The following is a 17,194-nucleotide window of genomic DNA, read 5'->3' as shown; positions in this document are numbered from 1 at the left end:
GGGCAGGGTTTGGGCAGCGCTGCCTCGCCCACGGGGAGCGCTGGGATGGGGATGGAGGATGGCAGCGAGGTGGGACAGCAGCGTCCCAGAGCGCACGGCTCCGCACGCGCACACACCCCCGGCTTGTCCCCAGATGTCCCCGCGCCCGCTGCAGGCTCGCTGCCTGGCTAGGGCAGGCTGAGAACGGGCACATCCCTCTAAGTTTCCATCCCTGTCCTCTCTGGGGTAGGGAATGTCCTGTCCCCCTCGGCCAGGCTGCGAGCGGGGCAGGAGGACGGCACGGTCTGGGTGTCCCCGCTGTCATTTGAGTGCCACACACAGAGCAAGGTGGGCCCGTGGCTCAGGCTGGAGGGAGTTTCGGGGAGTTGCTGCTCCTTTGGGTGGTCCCCAAGGTGCCCAGGTGGGTGGTACCAGCCACGGGTGGGGATGCAGAGAGAGCAACCGGAGGCCTTGTAAATCGCTGGCAATGTCGTTGTATTTATATATACAGAGCTTGTGCTTTTAATTTTTCAATAAATCTATCAGGGTAGAAAAAAGGCTGTGCTTTGGGGGATGCTTTGGGGCTGGGATGAGGGGGTAGGAAGAGGTAGGGGTGCCAGGATATTTTCCTTAATATTCTGGGAGCTTCCCAGGGCTGGCAGGGTGGGTGGGAGTGAAAGTGGTGGTGGTGGTGAGGGGATGCCCTATGTCAGCCCCATGCCATCCCATGCCATGCCATCCCATCCTTGACCCATCCAATCCTTATTCCCATCCTATCTCATGCCCAGTCCTATCCCCATTTCATTCCATCCCACCTCATTCTTTCCTATCTCAATCACTCCTCATTCCCACCCCATCCCTTCTCCATTCTTATCTCAATCCCTGCCAAGGATCTCTAGGATCGGCCATCCCATGGATCCCATCCCTTCCCTTCCCTTCCCTTCCCTTCCCTTCCCTTCCCTTCCCTTCCCTTCCCTTCCCTTCCCTTCCCTTCCCTTCCCTTCCCTTCCCTTCCCTTCCCTTCCCTTCCCTTCCCTTCCCTTCCCTTCCCTTCCCTTCCCTTCCCTTCCCTTCCCTTCCCTTCCCTTCCCTTCCCATCCCATCCAATGGGATCCCAGGAATTGGCATCGCCCCGCCAGGGGGTGCCAGCGCTGCATAAATTATGCCAATGAGGTTCCCTCAACCGCGGCTCTTATTGGCCGCCAGCCGTGGGATATGCAAATAAAAGATGGGCGGGGTTTATGCTGACGACCTCCCGTTCCGCGCGCGGATTGGCGGAGTGTGGCGGGTATGCTAATAAGGGGAGGCCACGCCCCCTGGCGCCGCGGGCCGCGCTTTTGTCCGGCGGGGCCGGGCCGGGCTGGATCGGGACCGGCAGCGGGACCGGGATAAGGACGGGCATCAGAACCGGGAGCGGGATCGGGACCGGAGCCGCCCAGTGCCGGCCGAGGAGGCGCCGGCCGGGCCCTCCCTACAGGTGGGCAGCGCGGCGCTGGCGGGGTGAGGGCGCCGCTCCAGCGGTGCCCGCGGGCCAGATGTGCCCCAGCTGTGCCCGGGGGGGCCGGGAATGGCTGGGCTGCTCCCTGCAGCCCCGGCTGCAGCTGGAAGGAAGGAGAGGGTCCCCGGAGCGCCGCCGGAGCCGCAGCTGGAGACGCAGCTGGAGGCGCAGCCCGCGGGCCCCATCCCGGGGCCGCATCCAGAGCTCCCGGCTCTGCTGAGCTCGGCTCGGGCAGGGCTGGCTCGCAGCCGGGAACGGCTGGGGTCCCTGGGGGAAGCGGGGGCACCCCCAGCCCCGGCGGTGTCCCTGCGGCCGAGGACATGAGACACGCCGGGAGGATGCGGGACACGCCGGGAGGATGCGGGACGCGCCGCTCCTGGCCGAGGCGTGTCCTCCCCACGCCATCGCAGCCTCCGTGGCCCCGAGGAAACTTGTCAGAACTTTTCTTCTGGCGGTGCCTCCTCCCTGTCAGGGCCGGAGGATTCCGGGAGAGTTTCGTCAGGGGCTGCGGAGGCGGCTCGGAGGCACGGCCGGGGCTCTCGGAGGCTGCGGGGCCGGGAGCTGCCGGCGGCTCCTCCGGGGAAGTCGCCAGGGCAGCGTTCAGCTTCAGTTCCGTGTTTTATTTACAGGGCAGCCGTGCTCATGGCAGCCGCTGGTTCCCGAGGGTGTCGCGGGTGTCCCGTGCTCCGCCGCAGCCTCTCGGTGCCTTCCGGGAAGGGCTTAAATCGCTTCTTAAAGTTTAAGGGCAGGCGGGGAGCGCGGCAGGGCAGGCAATGCCCGTACGGGCTGGGAGAGATGCGGATGGAAAAGCTCCAGGCAGAGCTCAGAGCCGCTCCCAGTGCCTAAAGGGGCTCCAGGAGAGCTGGAGAGGGACTTTGGACAAGGGATGGAGGGACAGGACACAGGGAATGGCTTCAAACTGACAAAGAGCAGGGTTGGATGGGATACTGGGGATAAATTCTTTGCTGTGGGAGGTTGAGGCCGTGGCACAGAAAAGCTGGGACTGGTTCACCCCAGCGCAATCTCCCCGGCCGTGTCCCCGCCGCCTCGCTGTCCTGTGCTAAGAAAGGATCTCCGTGGCACCGGCTGTGGCGGGGACAGCGGCAGCCGCGCTCTCCAGACGGGGATTAAGGCTGTCTGTCCTTCCGACAGGGCATTACGGCCATCTGCCCCCGGCCCTGCGGGGGTGCAGCCCAGGGGTGCACCCGGGGTGTCCCCACCCAGGACAGGAGGGTGCGTGTGCCAGGGAGGAGAGAGGGGAGAAGATTTCTCTGTCTTGTCGTGGGGCTTTGCTTCGGTGCAAGTGATGGAAAAATGACATTTCCATGGGGTTTCAGTGCCTCTCCATGGGGGTGTGCCAGTATGGGGGGCTGGGGAGGGAAATGGCCCCTCCAGCCGCTGGAATTGGGGGGACACGTGGGCTTTGCAGTGATGGTGACAGGCGTGTGCTTTCAGGGGACGAGGAAGGTTTGTTAGGCTCTTCCTCGCTGTGATGGTCCCTCCCTTGTTCTAGTAGGAAATAATGCAAACTGAGAACGCAGCGTTTCCGCTTCTCTGCCCTCTTTCATGCCTATAAAAACGAGGCTCTGTGGGCTTTAAAAAAGGGTTTATACACCAGGAATTTCTCCCTCCTGGAGCGCAGACATCCCTTGCCAAGTTTCAGCCCGAGGCCGTTCTGGCCTCCTTCAAACCTCTCTAAAAGAGATGCAAAACATCCATCCCTCGCCTGGGACCCCCCCCCTGCATCCCAGATGGGCACGGATGTGCAGGAGGGGCTTTAACCCATCCCAGGCAAGGGATTTTTGGGACACACGGCAGGAGGGTAATTCCACATCACTCAGAAAATGTGGGGATGGAGGTGTGGGGTTTAGAGCCCCCCCATCCCCCCTGCTCTGCCCGGGGCTGACAAGGCAGTGAAGGCAGAGTGACAGCAGCCCTGGCCCCCCCTTCCCTGTCACCGAGCGAGCCCTGGGGCGGAGGATGCTCCTGTCTCCTCTGCTGTCACCACGGATAAACCCAGGAGCCACGATGGCTTGGTGCTGGCCTTGATGGCTGCTGCTTCCCTGCCCACGCGGGATGAGCTGGGCGGGCTCTGCCTCGCACCTCGGTCTGTGCCGCGGGGCAGGGAGTGGGACAGGGAGGGGATGGGATGGGATGGGATGGGATGGGATGGGATGGGATGGGATGGGATGGGATGGGATGGGATGGGATGGGATGGGATGGGATGGGATCGGGGCAGGAAGTGGGACAGGGAGGGGATGGGATGGGATGGGATTGGGGCAGGGAGTGGGACAGGGAAGGGATGGGATCGGGGCAGGGAGTGGGACAGGGATGGAAGTGGGACAAGGAGGGGATGGGGCAGGGAGTGGGACAAGGATGGGATGGGATCAGGGCAGGGAGGGAGACAGGGATGGGAGTGGGACAGGGATGGGATGGGATCAGGGCAGGGATGGGATTGAGGCAGGGAGTGGGACAAGGATGGGATGGGATCAGGGCAGGGAGGGGGACAGGGATGGGATGGGATGGGATGGGATCGGGGCAGGGAGTGGGACAAGGATGGGATGGGACAGGGATGGGATCAGGACAGGGATGGGATTGGCACAGGGATGGGATCAGGGCAGGGAGTGGGACAGGGATGGGATGGGATGGGATGGGATGGGATGGGATGGGATGGGATGGGATGGGATGGGATGGGATGGGATGGGATCAGGGCAGGGATGGGATGGGACAGGGATGGGATCAGGGCAGGGATGAGATTGGCACAGGTATGGGGTCGGGGCAGGGAGTGGGATCAGGACAGGGATGGGATCAGGGCAGGGATGAGATTGGCACAGGTATGGGGTCGGGGCAGGGAGTGGGACAGGGATGGGATTGCTGCCTGCAGAAAGGATTGGGGGTTTGAAGGGACAGCCAGAGACCTGGCAGCACCCAGCACTGCTAGCAGCATCCCCCCCCTCAACTGAGCCCCTCCACCCTGAGCCACAATTTGGGACAGCCCTGGCTGGGATTTGTAGGGCAGGAGAGGAATGGAGGGGCTGGGGCAGAGCAGAGTTCAGGGGTTTTTAGCTGAGGCTTTTAAATTTCTTTTTAGTTTTTTTCCCAGTTGCCTGTTGCAAAAATCTTGGCTTTCAAAAGGGAAAATTAAAATATATGGATATATTTCTGCACACACATTTGGGATTGTTTCTGTTTGATTTGTGGCTGCTGAGCATGAAGCCACATCATTTTTCAAGCTTTTTTGTGCTCCCATAACAGGGAGAAAATCACTTAGAGTGGGGTGAAAAAAATCTGAGAATTTTTGCTCTTGCCACCATGACCATCAGCAGAGGGATTTTCTGGGAAAGCAATAATGTGGCTGGGTTTGGACTGCAGCTGCTGTGCGCTCTGCTTGTGGGATCCACTGCTCAGAAATGGGTGACAGCATGTGGGTTAGCCATGGCCTCCTTCAAGAGATGCAAAATCCCCATCCCTTGCCTGCATGGGGTTAAAGAAACACCAGAAATGGGTTGAGAATGTTTTAACCCCCTTCATCCCTAGAGAACAGGGCCCCCAGGTGATGGGGTTTTTTTTTTTGAGTTAGGTCTTATGAGCTCTTAGAGAACTTATTACACTTGAGATAGCTTAGTTACTTTTAATGGTATAAAATTAGTAGGATGGTTTCTGAGGTAGTGTTGGAAACAGAAAAAGTTTTAATAAAAGGCAAAATAATAAAGCTCTTATAGAGGAAAACTGAGTTAGGGGTAAGAGGTTTTTGCTTTTGTTAAGACACTCCACAAAAGCAATTCTTTCCTTTGTTCTCTTCTTTTTTAGTGAATTACTTAGGTGGGACTTTTTGGCCTTTGTCTAACTGGGCAGCCCCAAGTTTGAGGTGAAGTCCCAAAGGTTTTGTGAGGTGTCTTCTTACCCAATTGAGGAGAGAAACTTTTGGGCTTTTTGATTTTTTAAGTAGACTAAGAATAATTTGGTCACTCTGTCAATAGAAAACATATTCCTACACCCAGGCTCCTTTCACCCAGCACCCTCCCCCTGGGAACCCTGGCCGTGGTGTTTGTGGCTCCTCGTGGATCTGGGATCCTGCAGGGCTCCAGGTGGGATGGGAGCCACTCAGTGGGGATCTCTGGGATGTGTGTAAGGACTTGGGGCTGGAAACATCCCAGCTCAGGGAGGAGCTAAAGCCAAAATCCCTCTTTGGTTTCAGTAGCTCAGGGTCTGAAGAATCTTGTGGGCAGTCCCGTCCTTCCCCGTGGCAGGAGAAGCTGTGGAGCATCTCCAGGTGTGTGGAATGGAGTTATCCACTCAGTGTGGGGGGAAAAAAAACCTCATGCAAACCCCCCAGGAGGTTTGCAAGACACTAAGAGATGCTTTGGGGTTTGCTCCTGCCTGAAATCCCCAAGGATGCAGGCAGGGCTGGGAGCAAGGCTGGTGCAAGGATGATGCCCTTGATGCCAGGTGGTGCTGGAAAATAACCTCAAACCTCACAAACACACAAGGAATTTTCAGAACTGAGGCTTGGGAGAGGATAAGAGGACTTTTCCCGGAGCATGTGGGTGCTGTGGATAGGTTTACTCCTCATCACCCCCATCCCTGAGCCAGCAGCACCCCAAAATCACCGCAGCACCCTCTGGCTAAGAGCAGCCACCCCAGGGATCGTGCTGTGGTTTCATTAGCTTGTCAAGCTGTCCTCTTCGTGCCACTAATTACACATTAACGAGCTGGCTTAATTGGCTGCCTGTGAATGTGCCAAGACAGGCCACAGTGGCTGGGTGCAGCCACAGCATCCCTGGGAGTGTGAGCAGCATCCCAGGATGGGGCCAGCTGGACCCTCCCTTTGGAAATCTGTGGGAATTTCCAAGGATGGCTGAATTTTGGGGCTTTAAAGCTTAATTTTAGGTCTCCTGGAAGATCCTCGTGCTGATGGTTTTTGGGACAACTGCTGATGGTCCCAGGGATCTCCCTCCCCTCTCTTCCTACAGCATTTTGCTCTGAACTGGATTAAAAATTAGTTTTGATAGAAAATGCTGAGGGAGGAGGGTTCAGCCCCCACTGCGCAGGGCCGGATGGGGTTAAAACTTCTGTGGCCACCTGCAAACTTGCAGGAAACATCATTTCCTCTTTCTGCAAAAGCTGGGCTGCCCCACAGGCACAGGAAGGTTTCAGGGGGCTCGGTTTTCATGGGGTCGCAGTGATGGGGATGTCCTGGGGCTGCTGGTACAGGGTGAGTGTCCCCTGCATGGGGCTGGTGCTGCCTGGTTTGGCTGCCCAGGCCAAAATTTGGGCTTATGGGGCTCCACTCCAGCAGAGGGGATGGAAAACCCCGTGGCCTTTCTTGCCACACTCCATATTTGGGGTTTTGGCATCCGGCTGCTGGTGGAAACCCTGGGTGGGGGTGAGGGGGGAGCTCATGCTTTGGGATCATCAGGGGAATTTGTGTGCCAGGTCTCTGCTGTGACCCCACATCCAGGGGGGTCTTTGGGGTGCTCCTGCCTCCCCAGCACTGCTGGTGGTCCCCAGGGTGTGGCTGCCCAGCTAGGGTGACATCCACAGGGTGCCAGCATGGGCTGGGTGTTCCCAGGGTGGGGGACAAACCTTTTGGGGGGGCCCTGAGGGGTTCCTTCCCCAGGAGGACCTCATGGCTGGCAGACATGTGGCAGCTCCAGCTTCAGGGTGGGATGCACAGTGAGGGGGTCTGATTTGCGAGTGTCCCCCCCCCCGTCATCGGGGGTTGCTCTTGTCCCCGAAATTTGGGGGACAGGGAAGACCCTGCCAGCGTGGGGGAGACACCTCAAACAGAGCCCACCATATCCCGCTGAGCATCCCTCCCTCTCCCCCGGCCCCCCCAGGACGCGGCGGCGATGCTGTGACCTACATTCGCGACAAGGAGGTCCCAGCCCGCCGCCACCGCCGCCGGGCCATGAAGAGACACAAGTGACGGGCCCGGCGTGCCCGCGGCCATGGCCAGCCCGGCACCATGGCTGCGCTGGACACAAACAGAGCTGACGAGCTGGTACGGCGAGGAGGAGGAGGAGGAGGAGGAAGAAGACGACTTTGAAAGGCGGATGGACGAGGATGGGGTCATCGGCCTCGGGGAGGGTGCCAGGAGCCCACCGTGGGGTGAGTCCTGCCCACAGGGGGTGGTCCCAAATGTCCCCGGAGCTGCTGGAGCCGGGGCCCGGGGACGCCGGCTGGGTGTGGGTGGCGACAGCCCCGCGGTGCCGCTGTTTTGCAGGTGGCAGCGAGGAGCTGGAGGAGGGGTCCCCGGCAGAGGAGGGGCGATGGAACTCGCGGCAGGAGCCGGCCGAGGAGGACGAGGAGCGGGGCAGCTCCGGGGGGGACGAGGGGCCCTGGGGGGCAGAGAGCGATGGGGACCCCTACCCCGAGCTGTCCTCCGGGGGCTGCTGGGGCTCGGGCTCCAGCGGCAGCCCCGAGGCGATGAGGGACGGCCGGGCTCTGTGCCAGCCCCGGGGCTGCAGCACGGACGGCGGGGACACCTCAGGGCTCTCGGACACCAGCCCTGGCCCTGGCACCCCGTCCCGCCAGCACCGGGGCTGGGGCACGGCCCGGGACACCATCGGGGCGCAGAGGCAGGAGTGGAGCCCGAGGCGGAGCCTCACCCTGCAGCTCTCCACCGATGGCCCCAGCCCCGAGCGTGTCCCCGAGCCCCAGACAGCTGGCACAGGGATGGCACCTGCTGGCTCGGCACCCACCGGGCAACCCCAGGGCGCCGGGACTGCCCCAGCCCCCCAAGGGCACGACAGATCCCGAGTGCCCAAGAAAGCAGCGCCCGCGGTGGTGCCCCCCAAGCCCGCTCGGCAGTCGCGGTCCCTGAGCCCCCGGAGGCGAACGGGTGCCAAGGGGACGAAGGAGCCCTCGGGAACGGGCACCGAGGGCACCCAGTACGGCCGAGGGCGCCTCAACTACCCTCTGCCCGACCTGTCCAAGGTGGAGGCGCGGGTGAAGTTCGACCAGAGCTACCGCCCACCCCGGGGCCGGGTGCTGCCCGCCCGCCCCCGCGGCCCCATCGGCTTCAAATCCCCGGCCGAAATCGTCCGGGAGGTTCTGCTGAGCAGCGGCGAGGGGGCGTCCCCGCAGCCCCCCAGCACGGCCGGGCTGCCGCAGGAACTCAGGTCCCCCAGACAAGCCACGGCGCTGGTGCAGCAGCTCCAGGTAACGCCCAGCTCCTCCCGTTCGGCCACAGGACCGTGCTGGGAGGGTCTGCAGGGTGGGGGGACATGGGGGTGTCACTGTCTCTGGGACGCCCGTGGGGGTGTGGTGCTGGTCACGCCTTCCATCCTGCGAGGAGGGAAGGGGCAGGGATGTGGGCAGTGCTCAGCCTGGGGACAGGATGCTCATGTTTTCCCGGGAGCTTGTCACCCTCAAGTTGTTTGTTCCCCTGGGAGGAGAGGGGGCTCTCCCCACGTGGAGAAAAGGGGGCACATCTGCACAGAGGGTTCGGGTGTTTTGGAGAGGGGGCTCCTGCACCCCACCCATGGGACTCCCCCTCCTTGCTCTCCCCACAGAGGGCTGCCTCCCCCGCTTTAGCACCCACCCACGGGCATTCCCCGTGCCGGGTGCTGTCCCCCACTGGTGTCCCCTCCTCACAGGACGACTACCACAAGCTGCTGACCAAGTATGCCGAGGCTGAGAACACCATCGACCAACTGCGCCTGGGCGCCAGGGTGGGTGGGGGCTCAGGATGCCTGGGAGGGTTTCCCTCCATGTTCCCCCCTCCCTGAGGTTATGAGTTGTGCCTTCCTCCCCCGGCCCCCCTCCTTTTCTTCCTCCCGGGGAGCTGCGGTTGAGCGGTCCCAGCCCATGGAGGGGGGGTTGAGCCACCGCAGAGCCCACAGCAGCCCGGGGAGCACCGTGCCCCCCTCGCCTGGCAGGGTCCCCTCCATACCAGGGCGGTGGCAGAGCTTTCCGGATTGTCCCCGGAATGGCGGGGCACGTCTCTGAGATGGCAGGAAGCGTGTCCCCGTGTCACCTCTGCCACCGCGTGGGTGGGGAAACTGAGGCAGGGCTGTGCCAACCGCCCCCCGCACTCGTGTCCCCACCTTCACCACACCCACTGCTGTGCCCATGAGGTGCTTCAGAGTGCCCCGGGGCACGGTGAGTGGGTCGGGGTGCAGGCTGGCTGCCCAAACCCGCTCTCCCTGCCCAGGTGAGCCTGTTCTCCGACCCGCCACAGCCCAGCCGCAGCCTCGCCGTGGGCACCGTGGCCACCGGGAGCCGAGTGATGACCCTGAGCATCCCGCAGGCACGGACAGCGGCTCTCGGCATGGCCGCAGCCCCGGCCACAGCCCCGGCCTCGCCAGGTGCAGGTGTGTTCATCCGTGTCCCACAACCCCACACCTCGCAGGTGTGTCGATCCGTGTCCCACAGCCCCACACCTCGCAGGTGTGTCGATCCGTGTCCCACAGCCCCACACCTCGCAGGTGTGTCGATCTGTGTCCCACAGCCCCACACCTCGCAGGTGTGTCGATCTGTGTCCCCTGCCCTGCTCACCACCCTCCCGCTCCGGTTCTGGGGGGATTGTCCCCCACAGCCCCTTCCCCACGGTGGTGGCACCGCTGCTGCGGTGTCACTTGTCCTCGTTTTTTCTCACAGCTGCAGCCCTGGGACCGTCAGAGCGGGGGGGTTCACCCCAACCTCGGTCCCCTCCTCCGCCCGGGGGGGGCTGTCCCACCTGCCCCGGGCCGTGCTGCTGCCCCGGTGCCCAGCTCACCCGGGCCCTGGCGGGGCAGAGCCGCCGGCTGCAGGCGCAGGTAAGGACCGGGGTGGGGGGGCTGGGGCGTGGAGAAGTGCAGGAATGGGGAGCTGTAGAGAGGGGTGCTGGAGGGGCTGCATGGAGCAGGGCTTTTGGGGACAGTGCTGGTGGGGACTGCAGGGCAGCAGGGAGGGGGTTTGGGGGAGTTCTAGGGGGACTATAGGGATAGGTTGGGGAGGCACTGCACGGGGCAGCTGTGGAAGGGGTCTGGGGGAGATGCTGCAGGGAGGCTGTGTGGAGGGGGCTGCAGTGGGGGATCGCGCTGGAGTAGTCCCTGGGGATGCTTCCTATTGGGGGGTCTGGGGGGTGCCGGTGGGAAACAGCAGGGCCAAGCTCAGCCCGTACAACCCTGGCCAGGTGGAATCCTTCGAAAGCTGGGTGCGTGCAGGGACCCCCACGCCCTCGGAACAGCTCCAGGTGCGTCAGCCCCTTCCCAAATCCCAGCCGGGGGGCACGGGGGGTGCCCGGGGCCCAACGGACAGGCTCGGACCCCGCACCCTTGTGCCGCAGAGGATGAGGATGCTGAAGGACGCACAGGATGCGCTGGAGCGGGAATACCTGCGGGGCCGGCAGCAACTCCCTGCGGCCGCCGAGGGGTTTGATCCTGACCGGTACGTGCTCGATCCCCCTGCCACCCCCTCCCCAAAGCCCCCGGAGAGTTCCCGGGGGCGCTGTTCCCCCAGAGCCCCACGGAGAGTCCCCGGGGGTCACTGTCCCCCCCACACTGATGGCTGGTGTCTTGCAGGGCAGTGGAAAGGGAGATTTATCGCCTGGGGCTGCGCCTGGAGGGGCTGAAGGAGCGGCTGGAGCCGGGGGGCAGGCGGCAGCCCCTCCCTCAGCCCCTCCCGCAGCCCCTCCATCAGCCCTGCTGCCCCCCAGACTCATCCCCACCTCCGGCTGCCCAATCCCCACGCCCCGAGGTGAGCTGGGGGTGCAAAGGTTCCCCACCCCACTGTATTTATGGGGGGTTGCCCTTCTCACTCCCTTGTGCCCACAGAGCCCTGCCCTGGTGGAGGATCCTCGGGGAACAACAGGGGACAGCGAGGAGGTGACAGGGGAGCTGCCCTGGCCCCTGTGGCACAAGCAGCACCAAGTGGAGGAGGATTTTGGGGATCTGCTGGAGCAGTGAGTGCCTTCAAAGTGGGGCAGGGGGGCACGGGCACAGAGCATGTCCCCAAAGCCACCCACTTCTGCCTCCCAGGTACAAGCACTTCAAGTCCTTGCCAGAGTCGCTGAGCCTGGAGCGGCTGAGCCTGGCAGAGAGCCGGTCCCAGGAGGAGGTGGATGCACCCACGGCAGGGGAAGGTGGCCCCAGCAAGGTCCCCTGCAGGACACGGTCACTCGAGGAGGAGCCCAACCTCGAGCCCTTGGCCTTGTAAGTGCTGTTGGAGTTTGGGTCCCCACGCAGGGGGGAACAGGAGGTTTGACATCAGGTCTCCAGTTTTACCTCAGGGTTAACGGCCTCTATGGCAGAGCTGGACCAGGACATTTCCCCGTGCCTGGGGTTGCTCTGCCCCATCATTCCCACTCCATCTCCTCCCCACAGGCACCTCCCGCAGAGAAGAGCTGCGACACTTCCCCTCAGAGGACCCCCAAACCTGGAGGAGACACGGGGACACCCCTCCCCTGCCACTGCTGAGGAGCCACCAACCTCTGTCAAGCCCTCCCTGGGGGTCCCTGGGCCATCACGGGTGTCCCTGTCCCTCGGTGGGGCAGGCAGCAGTGCCACCCAGCACGGGCCCCGCAAGGTGAGTCCTTGGGACTGTGGATCCCTGTCTGAGAGCTCCCCCAGAGCCTCCCGGGCACCGACCCTGCTGTCCCCATGCCTCTGCAGGAGCAGCGCATTGTGTCCCCAGAGACTGACAGCGGCTTCGTGGGCTCGGAGGCCAGCAGGGTGTCACCCCCCGTGCACACCCCCGAGCACCATCCCCCCGGCCCAGGGTACGGCCTTGCCTGCGGGAATTCGGCTCTGCCTGTGGGATTTGGGGGATTTGAGGAGCAGGGATGGTCGGAGAGGCACGGAGGGTGTGGGGAGCCGGGTTGGAGATGCACAGAGTGCCCGTGGCCAGGGGGAGCTCTGCAGGCTGCCTGCATGACCCGTCCCTTCCGCAGGGCTCTGCGCTCACTGGGACCTTCCGTCCCCATCCCCAGCAGCCTCCGTTCCCCACGGAAGAGAGAGACGACCCCGCTTCCCTCCGAGACAGCACTGATGGGCATCTACCCCCCGGGGGGCACAGAGGGGCCCCGGCTGCCCCCCAGCAGCCCCTCTCAGAGCAGCTCCTCCCCTCACTGGGCTGAGGGCAGCGAGGTGGGGCCGGACCCCGACGGTGATGGCAGTGAGTACACAGGACTCGGTGAGGGAGAGAGATCTGGGGGGCCCTGACTCTGTGGCTCTGGGTTTTGGGGTTCCCAGACCTCCTTGTGGTGATGGTGTCACCAGTGTGCTGGTGCCACCCTCCCTGGAGGGAGGTGTGTCCCAATCTCTGCTCTCTGATCCCAGCTCACCGTGCTCCCCTTCCTCTCCAGCTCACACGGACTCGGAGGTGGGGGACAGGAGCTGTGCCAGTGCCGGTGGCCACCCCCCAGCCGTGGCCAGGAGCCCAACCAGCCCCCTGCCCTCCCCTGAAACGCCATCCCCCACCCTCCTGTCCCCCGACCTGCCGTCCCTCGACCCGGCTCACTGTGACCTGCTGGGCTCCCGTCTGGAGCGCGAGTAAGTGGCTGTGTCCCCAGCACCCCAAACCAGGCCAGACCCCCCTGGGTGACACAGGGACCCCCCAAAGGCACCCACTGGGCACTGGACGCCAGCCCAGCCCCAGGCTTGCTTTTGGGTGCCAGTGGTGGTGATGGGGGGTCCGGGGGGGGGTGTGCTGATGCTCCCCCAGGGCCACCAGCACTGCTGGGGTCCCTGCTGGCTGCGGCCCCCCCTCACTGGGACATGTCCTGGGGCAGCCAGGCCATCCGGGCGCTGCAGGACGAGGTGTGGCGGCTGCGGCGGAGGCTGGAGGAGAGCCTGCTCTGCTCCCGCAGCCATCCCGAGGGAAAAGCCACTCCCCGTGTCACCCTGGCCAGGAGGCAGCCGGTGGCCAGCGCACCATCGGCCCCGCAGGACGCGGCACCCTCGGGGTAGGTGGCAGGGGGGACCTGGGGGGTGTGGGGGGCAGCGTGGGGACACCCCCAGCGTCAGCCTGAGGAGGGGGTGACAGCATTTCTGTCCCCTGTGCAGGGAGCCGAGCCCCCCGGTGCGGGGCAGGGCGGCCCCCGGGGTCACACCCACGCGGAGGGAGAGGTCGGCATCGCTGCCGCGGGGCAAGCCCGAGCTGGACCTCGGTAAGTGGGCTGGGGACAGAGGGGACACACTCGTCCCCGCGTGCCACTTGCCCTCCCCAAACGCAGCAGGATGTTGTGGGCCTGCAGGACCGTGGGGACCAGGTCCTGGCGGTCCCACGGACCCCGCGGTGCTGAGCCCAGGGCGGGTCCTGCAGGTCTGGAGCTGGGTCCCAGTGGATGCCACCCCCCGTCCCTGTCCTCTGCCGCAGCCTCCGAGTCAGAGCCCGGGCCCCGGGCACCCCCCGCCCTGCGGAAGCACCTTGGGAAGCCCCCGGGGGCGGTGACATTCCGGGGACAGCACGCAGGTGGGTGCTGGTGGCAGTCAGTGGTGGTGGCTGTCCCCACCCTGGGGACCCTGGCCATGCTCACGCTGGGGTTTGGCAGGGACACGGTACCAGGTGGGGACACCATGTGCCACCCCGGCACCCCGAGAAGAACCGGGCACCTCGGGGTGTCCCCGATGTCACAGGGGCAGGATGGCATCAGGTGAGTGGCCCACAGCCCCTTCCCTTCCCTACCGCCCCTAACAGCTGCTAATGACCTTAATTAATTAACTGGAGAGGCTTGGGGGGGGGGGACATTCAAACCCATTCCTCATGGCCTGAGGCTCTCCCTACTGTCCCTTGGCCAGACCCCACTGTCCCCCAGGGGGACCAACCTGGGCAGCTCTGGGGGTGCCCTGACCTCGTGGGGGTCCTGCACGGGTCAAGCCCCCCTTGGCATCTGTTTGTGCCTGTGTGGGCAGAAATACCTGGGATTGCTGGGATTCCCTGGGATTGCTGGGATTCCCTGGGCTTCCAGCTGTCACCGGCAGCAGTGTCACCTGTCCCAGGTGCCAGTGCAGAGCCCACCTTTGCAGACCCCCCTTTCCCTGCAGGGAAAGCCCCCCCTCCCCCAATCTCATCAGCCATCCCAAACCATTCATCTCTTCCCAACCATCCCTGGCTGGCAGTGCAGGGGACATTCCTGATGTCCTCTCTCCACAGCTGCAGCTGGGGGAGGTGACACCCCCCGGCAGCCCCAGCACAGCACCCCCAGGAGAACGTCCTGCCCCACCTGCCGGGCACCCACGGGCAGCAGGGACACAGCCACACATGGTGGGTGACAAGGGTGACACGTGCCTGGCACAGCTCCTCCCTGCATAGGGGGTGGGTGGTGGGACAAGGAACAATCTTAGCCCCCTGACAATGCCAGGGGGCTGTGCCCACCCAGTGTGGCAGAGGGGGTGATGGCACTGGGGTTGCCACTCGATGCACACCCCTGAGGACACTGAACCCCCATGGGGACACCAAAGCCCCATGGGGACATCTAACGCCCTTCCTCCCTCAGCAGAGCGTGTCTCTGGTGGCTCCTGTCGTCCAGGTCCCCACGCTGGAGCCGAGAAGCCGGAGCAACCCGGAATTTGGTACTTGGCAGCCACCCCTGCTGCCACCGTCTGCCTGGCACCCGTCCCCCTCGTGCCTTACGTGCCCTCCATGCTGTAAGGATGCCCTGGGGTTGGCAGGGGACTCTGGGGGGTCAGCATCCCCCAGGGATGGAGGGGGATCCCAGGAGGGGCTGTCCCCACCCCAGGGATCTGTTGTGGGGTGACACTGCCACCAGCTCCTCTGGGGACAAGCAGTGTTTAGGGGGTGGTGCTGTGGGGTGGGCATGGAGGAGATGGGGAAAAGGGATGGCAATAAGGTGGAATGGTGGCACAGAGCCCATCACTGAGCCCGTGTCCCTTCTTCTTCCCAGCTACTGCTCCCCAGCAGTTCCTACCTCAGCCCCAGCCCTGGCTGGGGTCCCCCTCGGTGTCCCTGCAGGTCCCCGGCGGGCAGAGCGTCCCCACCGGCCCCAGGGCCGCCAGCGCTGCCTGAGCCTGGAGCTGGAGGAGCTGGAGGAGCTGAACTGGTGCCTGGGCCGGGCTGTGGAGGCTGCCCAGAGCGCCAGGCTGAGCTCCAGCCGCCTGAGCCGGGCCCTGGCCGCCGAGCTGGGCCGGCCGCGGGGCCTGCGCGGCTCCTGCCTCTTCTGAGGGCCCCCAGAGCCTCGTGCCGCAGGAGGGGGGCTGGGGCCCTCAGCGTCCCTCACTGCGTGCTCCCTGCCAGACCTGGGGCCGGAGGCACCTCTAGAGCCTTCATACCACCAGGAGACAGGGATGGGCCCCTCAGTGTCCCTCACTGCGTGCTCTCTGCCAAACATGAGGCCAGAAGCACCTCCAGACCCTCCATGCCACCAGGAGAGGAGGATGGGCCCTCAGCATCCCTCACTGCGTGCTCCCTGCCAAACGTAAGGCCAGAGGCACCTCCAGAGCCTTCATGCCACCAGGAGACAGGGATGGGCCCCTCAGCGTCCCTCACTGCGTGCCCCCTGCCAAACCTGGGGCCAGAGGCACCTCCAGAGCCTTCATGCCACAGGAGAGGAGAATGGGCCCCTCAGCATCCATCACTGCATGCTCCCTGCCAAACGTGAGGCCAGAGGCACCTCCAGAGCCTTCATGCCACAGGAGAGGAGGATGGGCCCCTCAGTGTCCCTCACTGCGTGCTCCCTGCCAAACATGAGGCCAGAGGCACCTCCAGAGCCTTCATGCCACCAGGAGAGGAAGATGGGCCCCTCAGTGTCCCTGCACTGCGTGCTCCCTGCCAGTCCTGGTGCCAGCAGGGCTGGAGGGACCTCCAGACCCTCTGTACCACCAGGAGACAGGGATGGGCCCTCAGTGTCCCCTCACTGCGTGCTCCCTGCCAAACGTGGGAGCAGCAGGACTGGAGGTGCCTCCAGACCCTCCATGCCACAAGGAGACAGGGATGGGCCCCTCAGCGTCCCTCACTGCGTGCCCCCTGCCAAACCTGGGGCCAGCAGGGCCAGAGGTGCCTCCAGGAGGTCCTGCCCTGGCTCCCACTCCCTTCCCGCCCTCCCCGCAGTCCCTGCATGGCCTGTCCATCTGTCTGTCCGTCTCCAGGAGCCCCCAAGCTGCAGGAGGGAGGAAGGTGTGGGCAGAAGTCTCCAGCATTCCACAGCCCCCTCCCCTGGGACCAGCGGGGTGTCCCCCCAGGGCCGTGGCCACCCCACCCTGAGCACTTCTGGGGATGCTCTGACCCCATGTGGGTCGAGCCCCCTTGGCAGCTGTGTTTACCTCTGTGCCTGTGTGGACAGAATTCCCTGGCATTCCCTGGCATTCCATGTTCCACCCTTTCCAGCCTCCAGGCCTCCTCAGGGGGCTCTGCCCTCTGCCCTCTGCCCTTGGACTTGAACCCAGCAGGATCCTCCCTGGGGAAATTTATTTTTTAGTTGGTTTTTATGTGAATTTTTAATCCAGTAAGCAGCTAAATCACTCTTTGGAGTGTTGATTGATGATCTATAATGTGTGTGTGTGATATATGTGTATCTATAAATGGATATATCTAGATATAGGCATATCTATATTTAGTTATATGTCTATAGAGAGACAGATATAAATAGATCTGTGTATGTCCAGATCTGTATCTGAATCTATAGATATATCTTTCTACAGATACATATATATATATAAATATTCTGGTTTGCATTTCCAGCACAACCCTTAGGGCATTTGTGGGGTTTTTTCTGGTCATCCCTGGATGTGGCCACCCACAGCATCATCCAGGCAGAAAATAAAATGAAGGATT

At 63.4% G+C, this 17,194-nt stretch overlaps 1 protein-coding gene across 1 annotated transcript; it reads left to right on the top strand.

The window, feature by feature from the left end:
- Positions 1-1,835: 1,835 nt before the first annotated feature.
- AKNA (AT-hook transcription factor) lies at positions 1,836-15,708 on the top strand (the record flags this gene model as incomplete). The annotated part of the gene is given in 26 exon segments (XM_084219853.1): positions 1,836-2,001; positions 3,440-3,584; positions 7,098-7,153; positions 7,318-7,367; positions 7,370-7,424; positions 7,427-7,588; positions 7,704-8,641; positions 9,079-9,153; positions 9,636-9,795; positions 10,082-10,239; positions 10,599-10,658; positions 10,752-10,852; positions 10,987-11,161; positions 11,239-11,366; positions 11,443-11,616; positions 11,788-11,989; positions 12,076-12,182; positions 12,354-12,577; positions 12,768-12,954; positions 13,194-13,367; positions 13,468-13,571; positions 13,727-13,876; positions 13,956-14,057; positions 14,558-14,668; positions 14,934-15,051; positions 15,309-15,708. Coding segments are annotated over 26 exon segments (4,359 nt in total). The 3' UTR covers positions 15,586-15,708.
- Positions 15,709-17,194: the final 1,486 nt, after the last annotated feature.

The sequence above is a fragment of the Fringilla coelebs genome (assembly GCF_963513975.1).
Source record: "Fringilla coelebs genome assembly, chromosome: 21".
NCBI lineage: Eukaryota > Metazoa > Chordata > Aves > Passeriformes > Fringillidae > Fringilla > Fringilla coelebs.
Note: the sequence above shows the minus strand (reverse complement) of the source record. Positions and strands in the feature narration are given on the sequence as shown.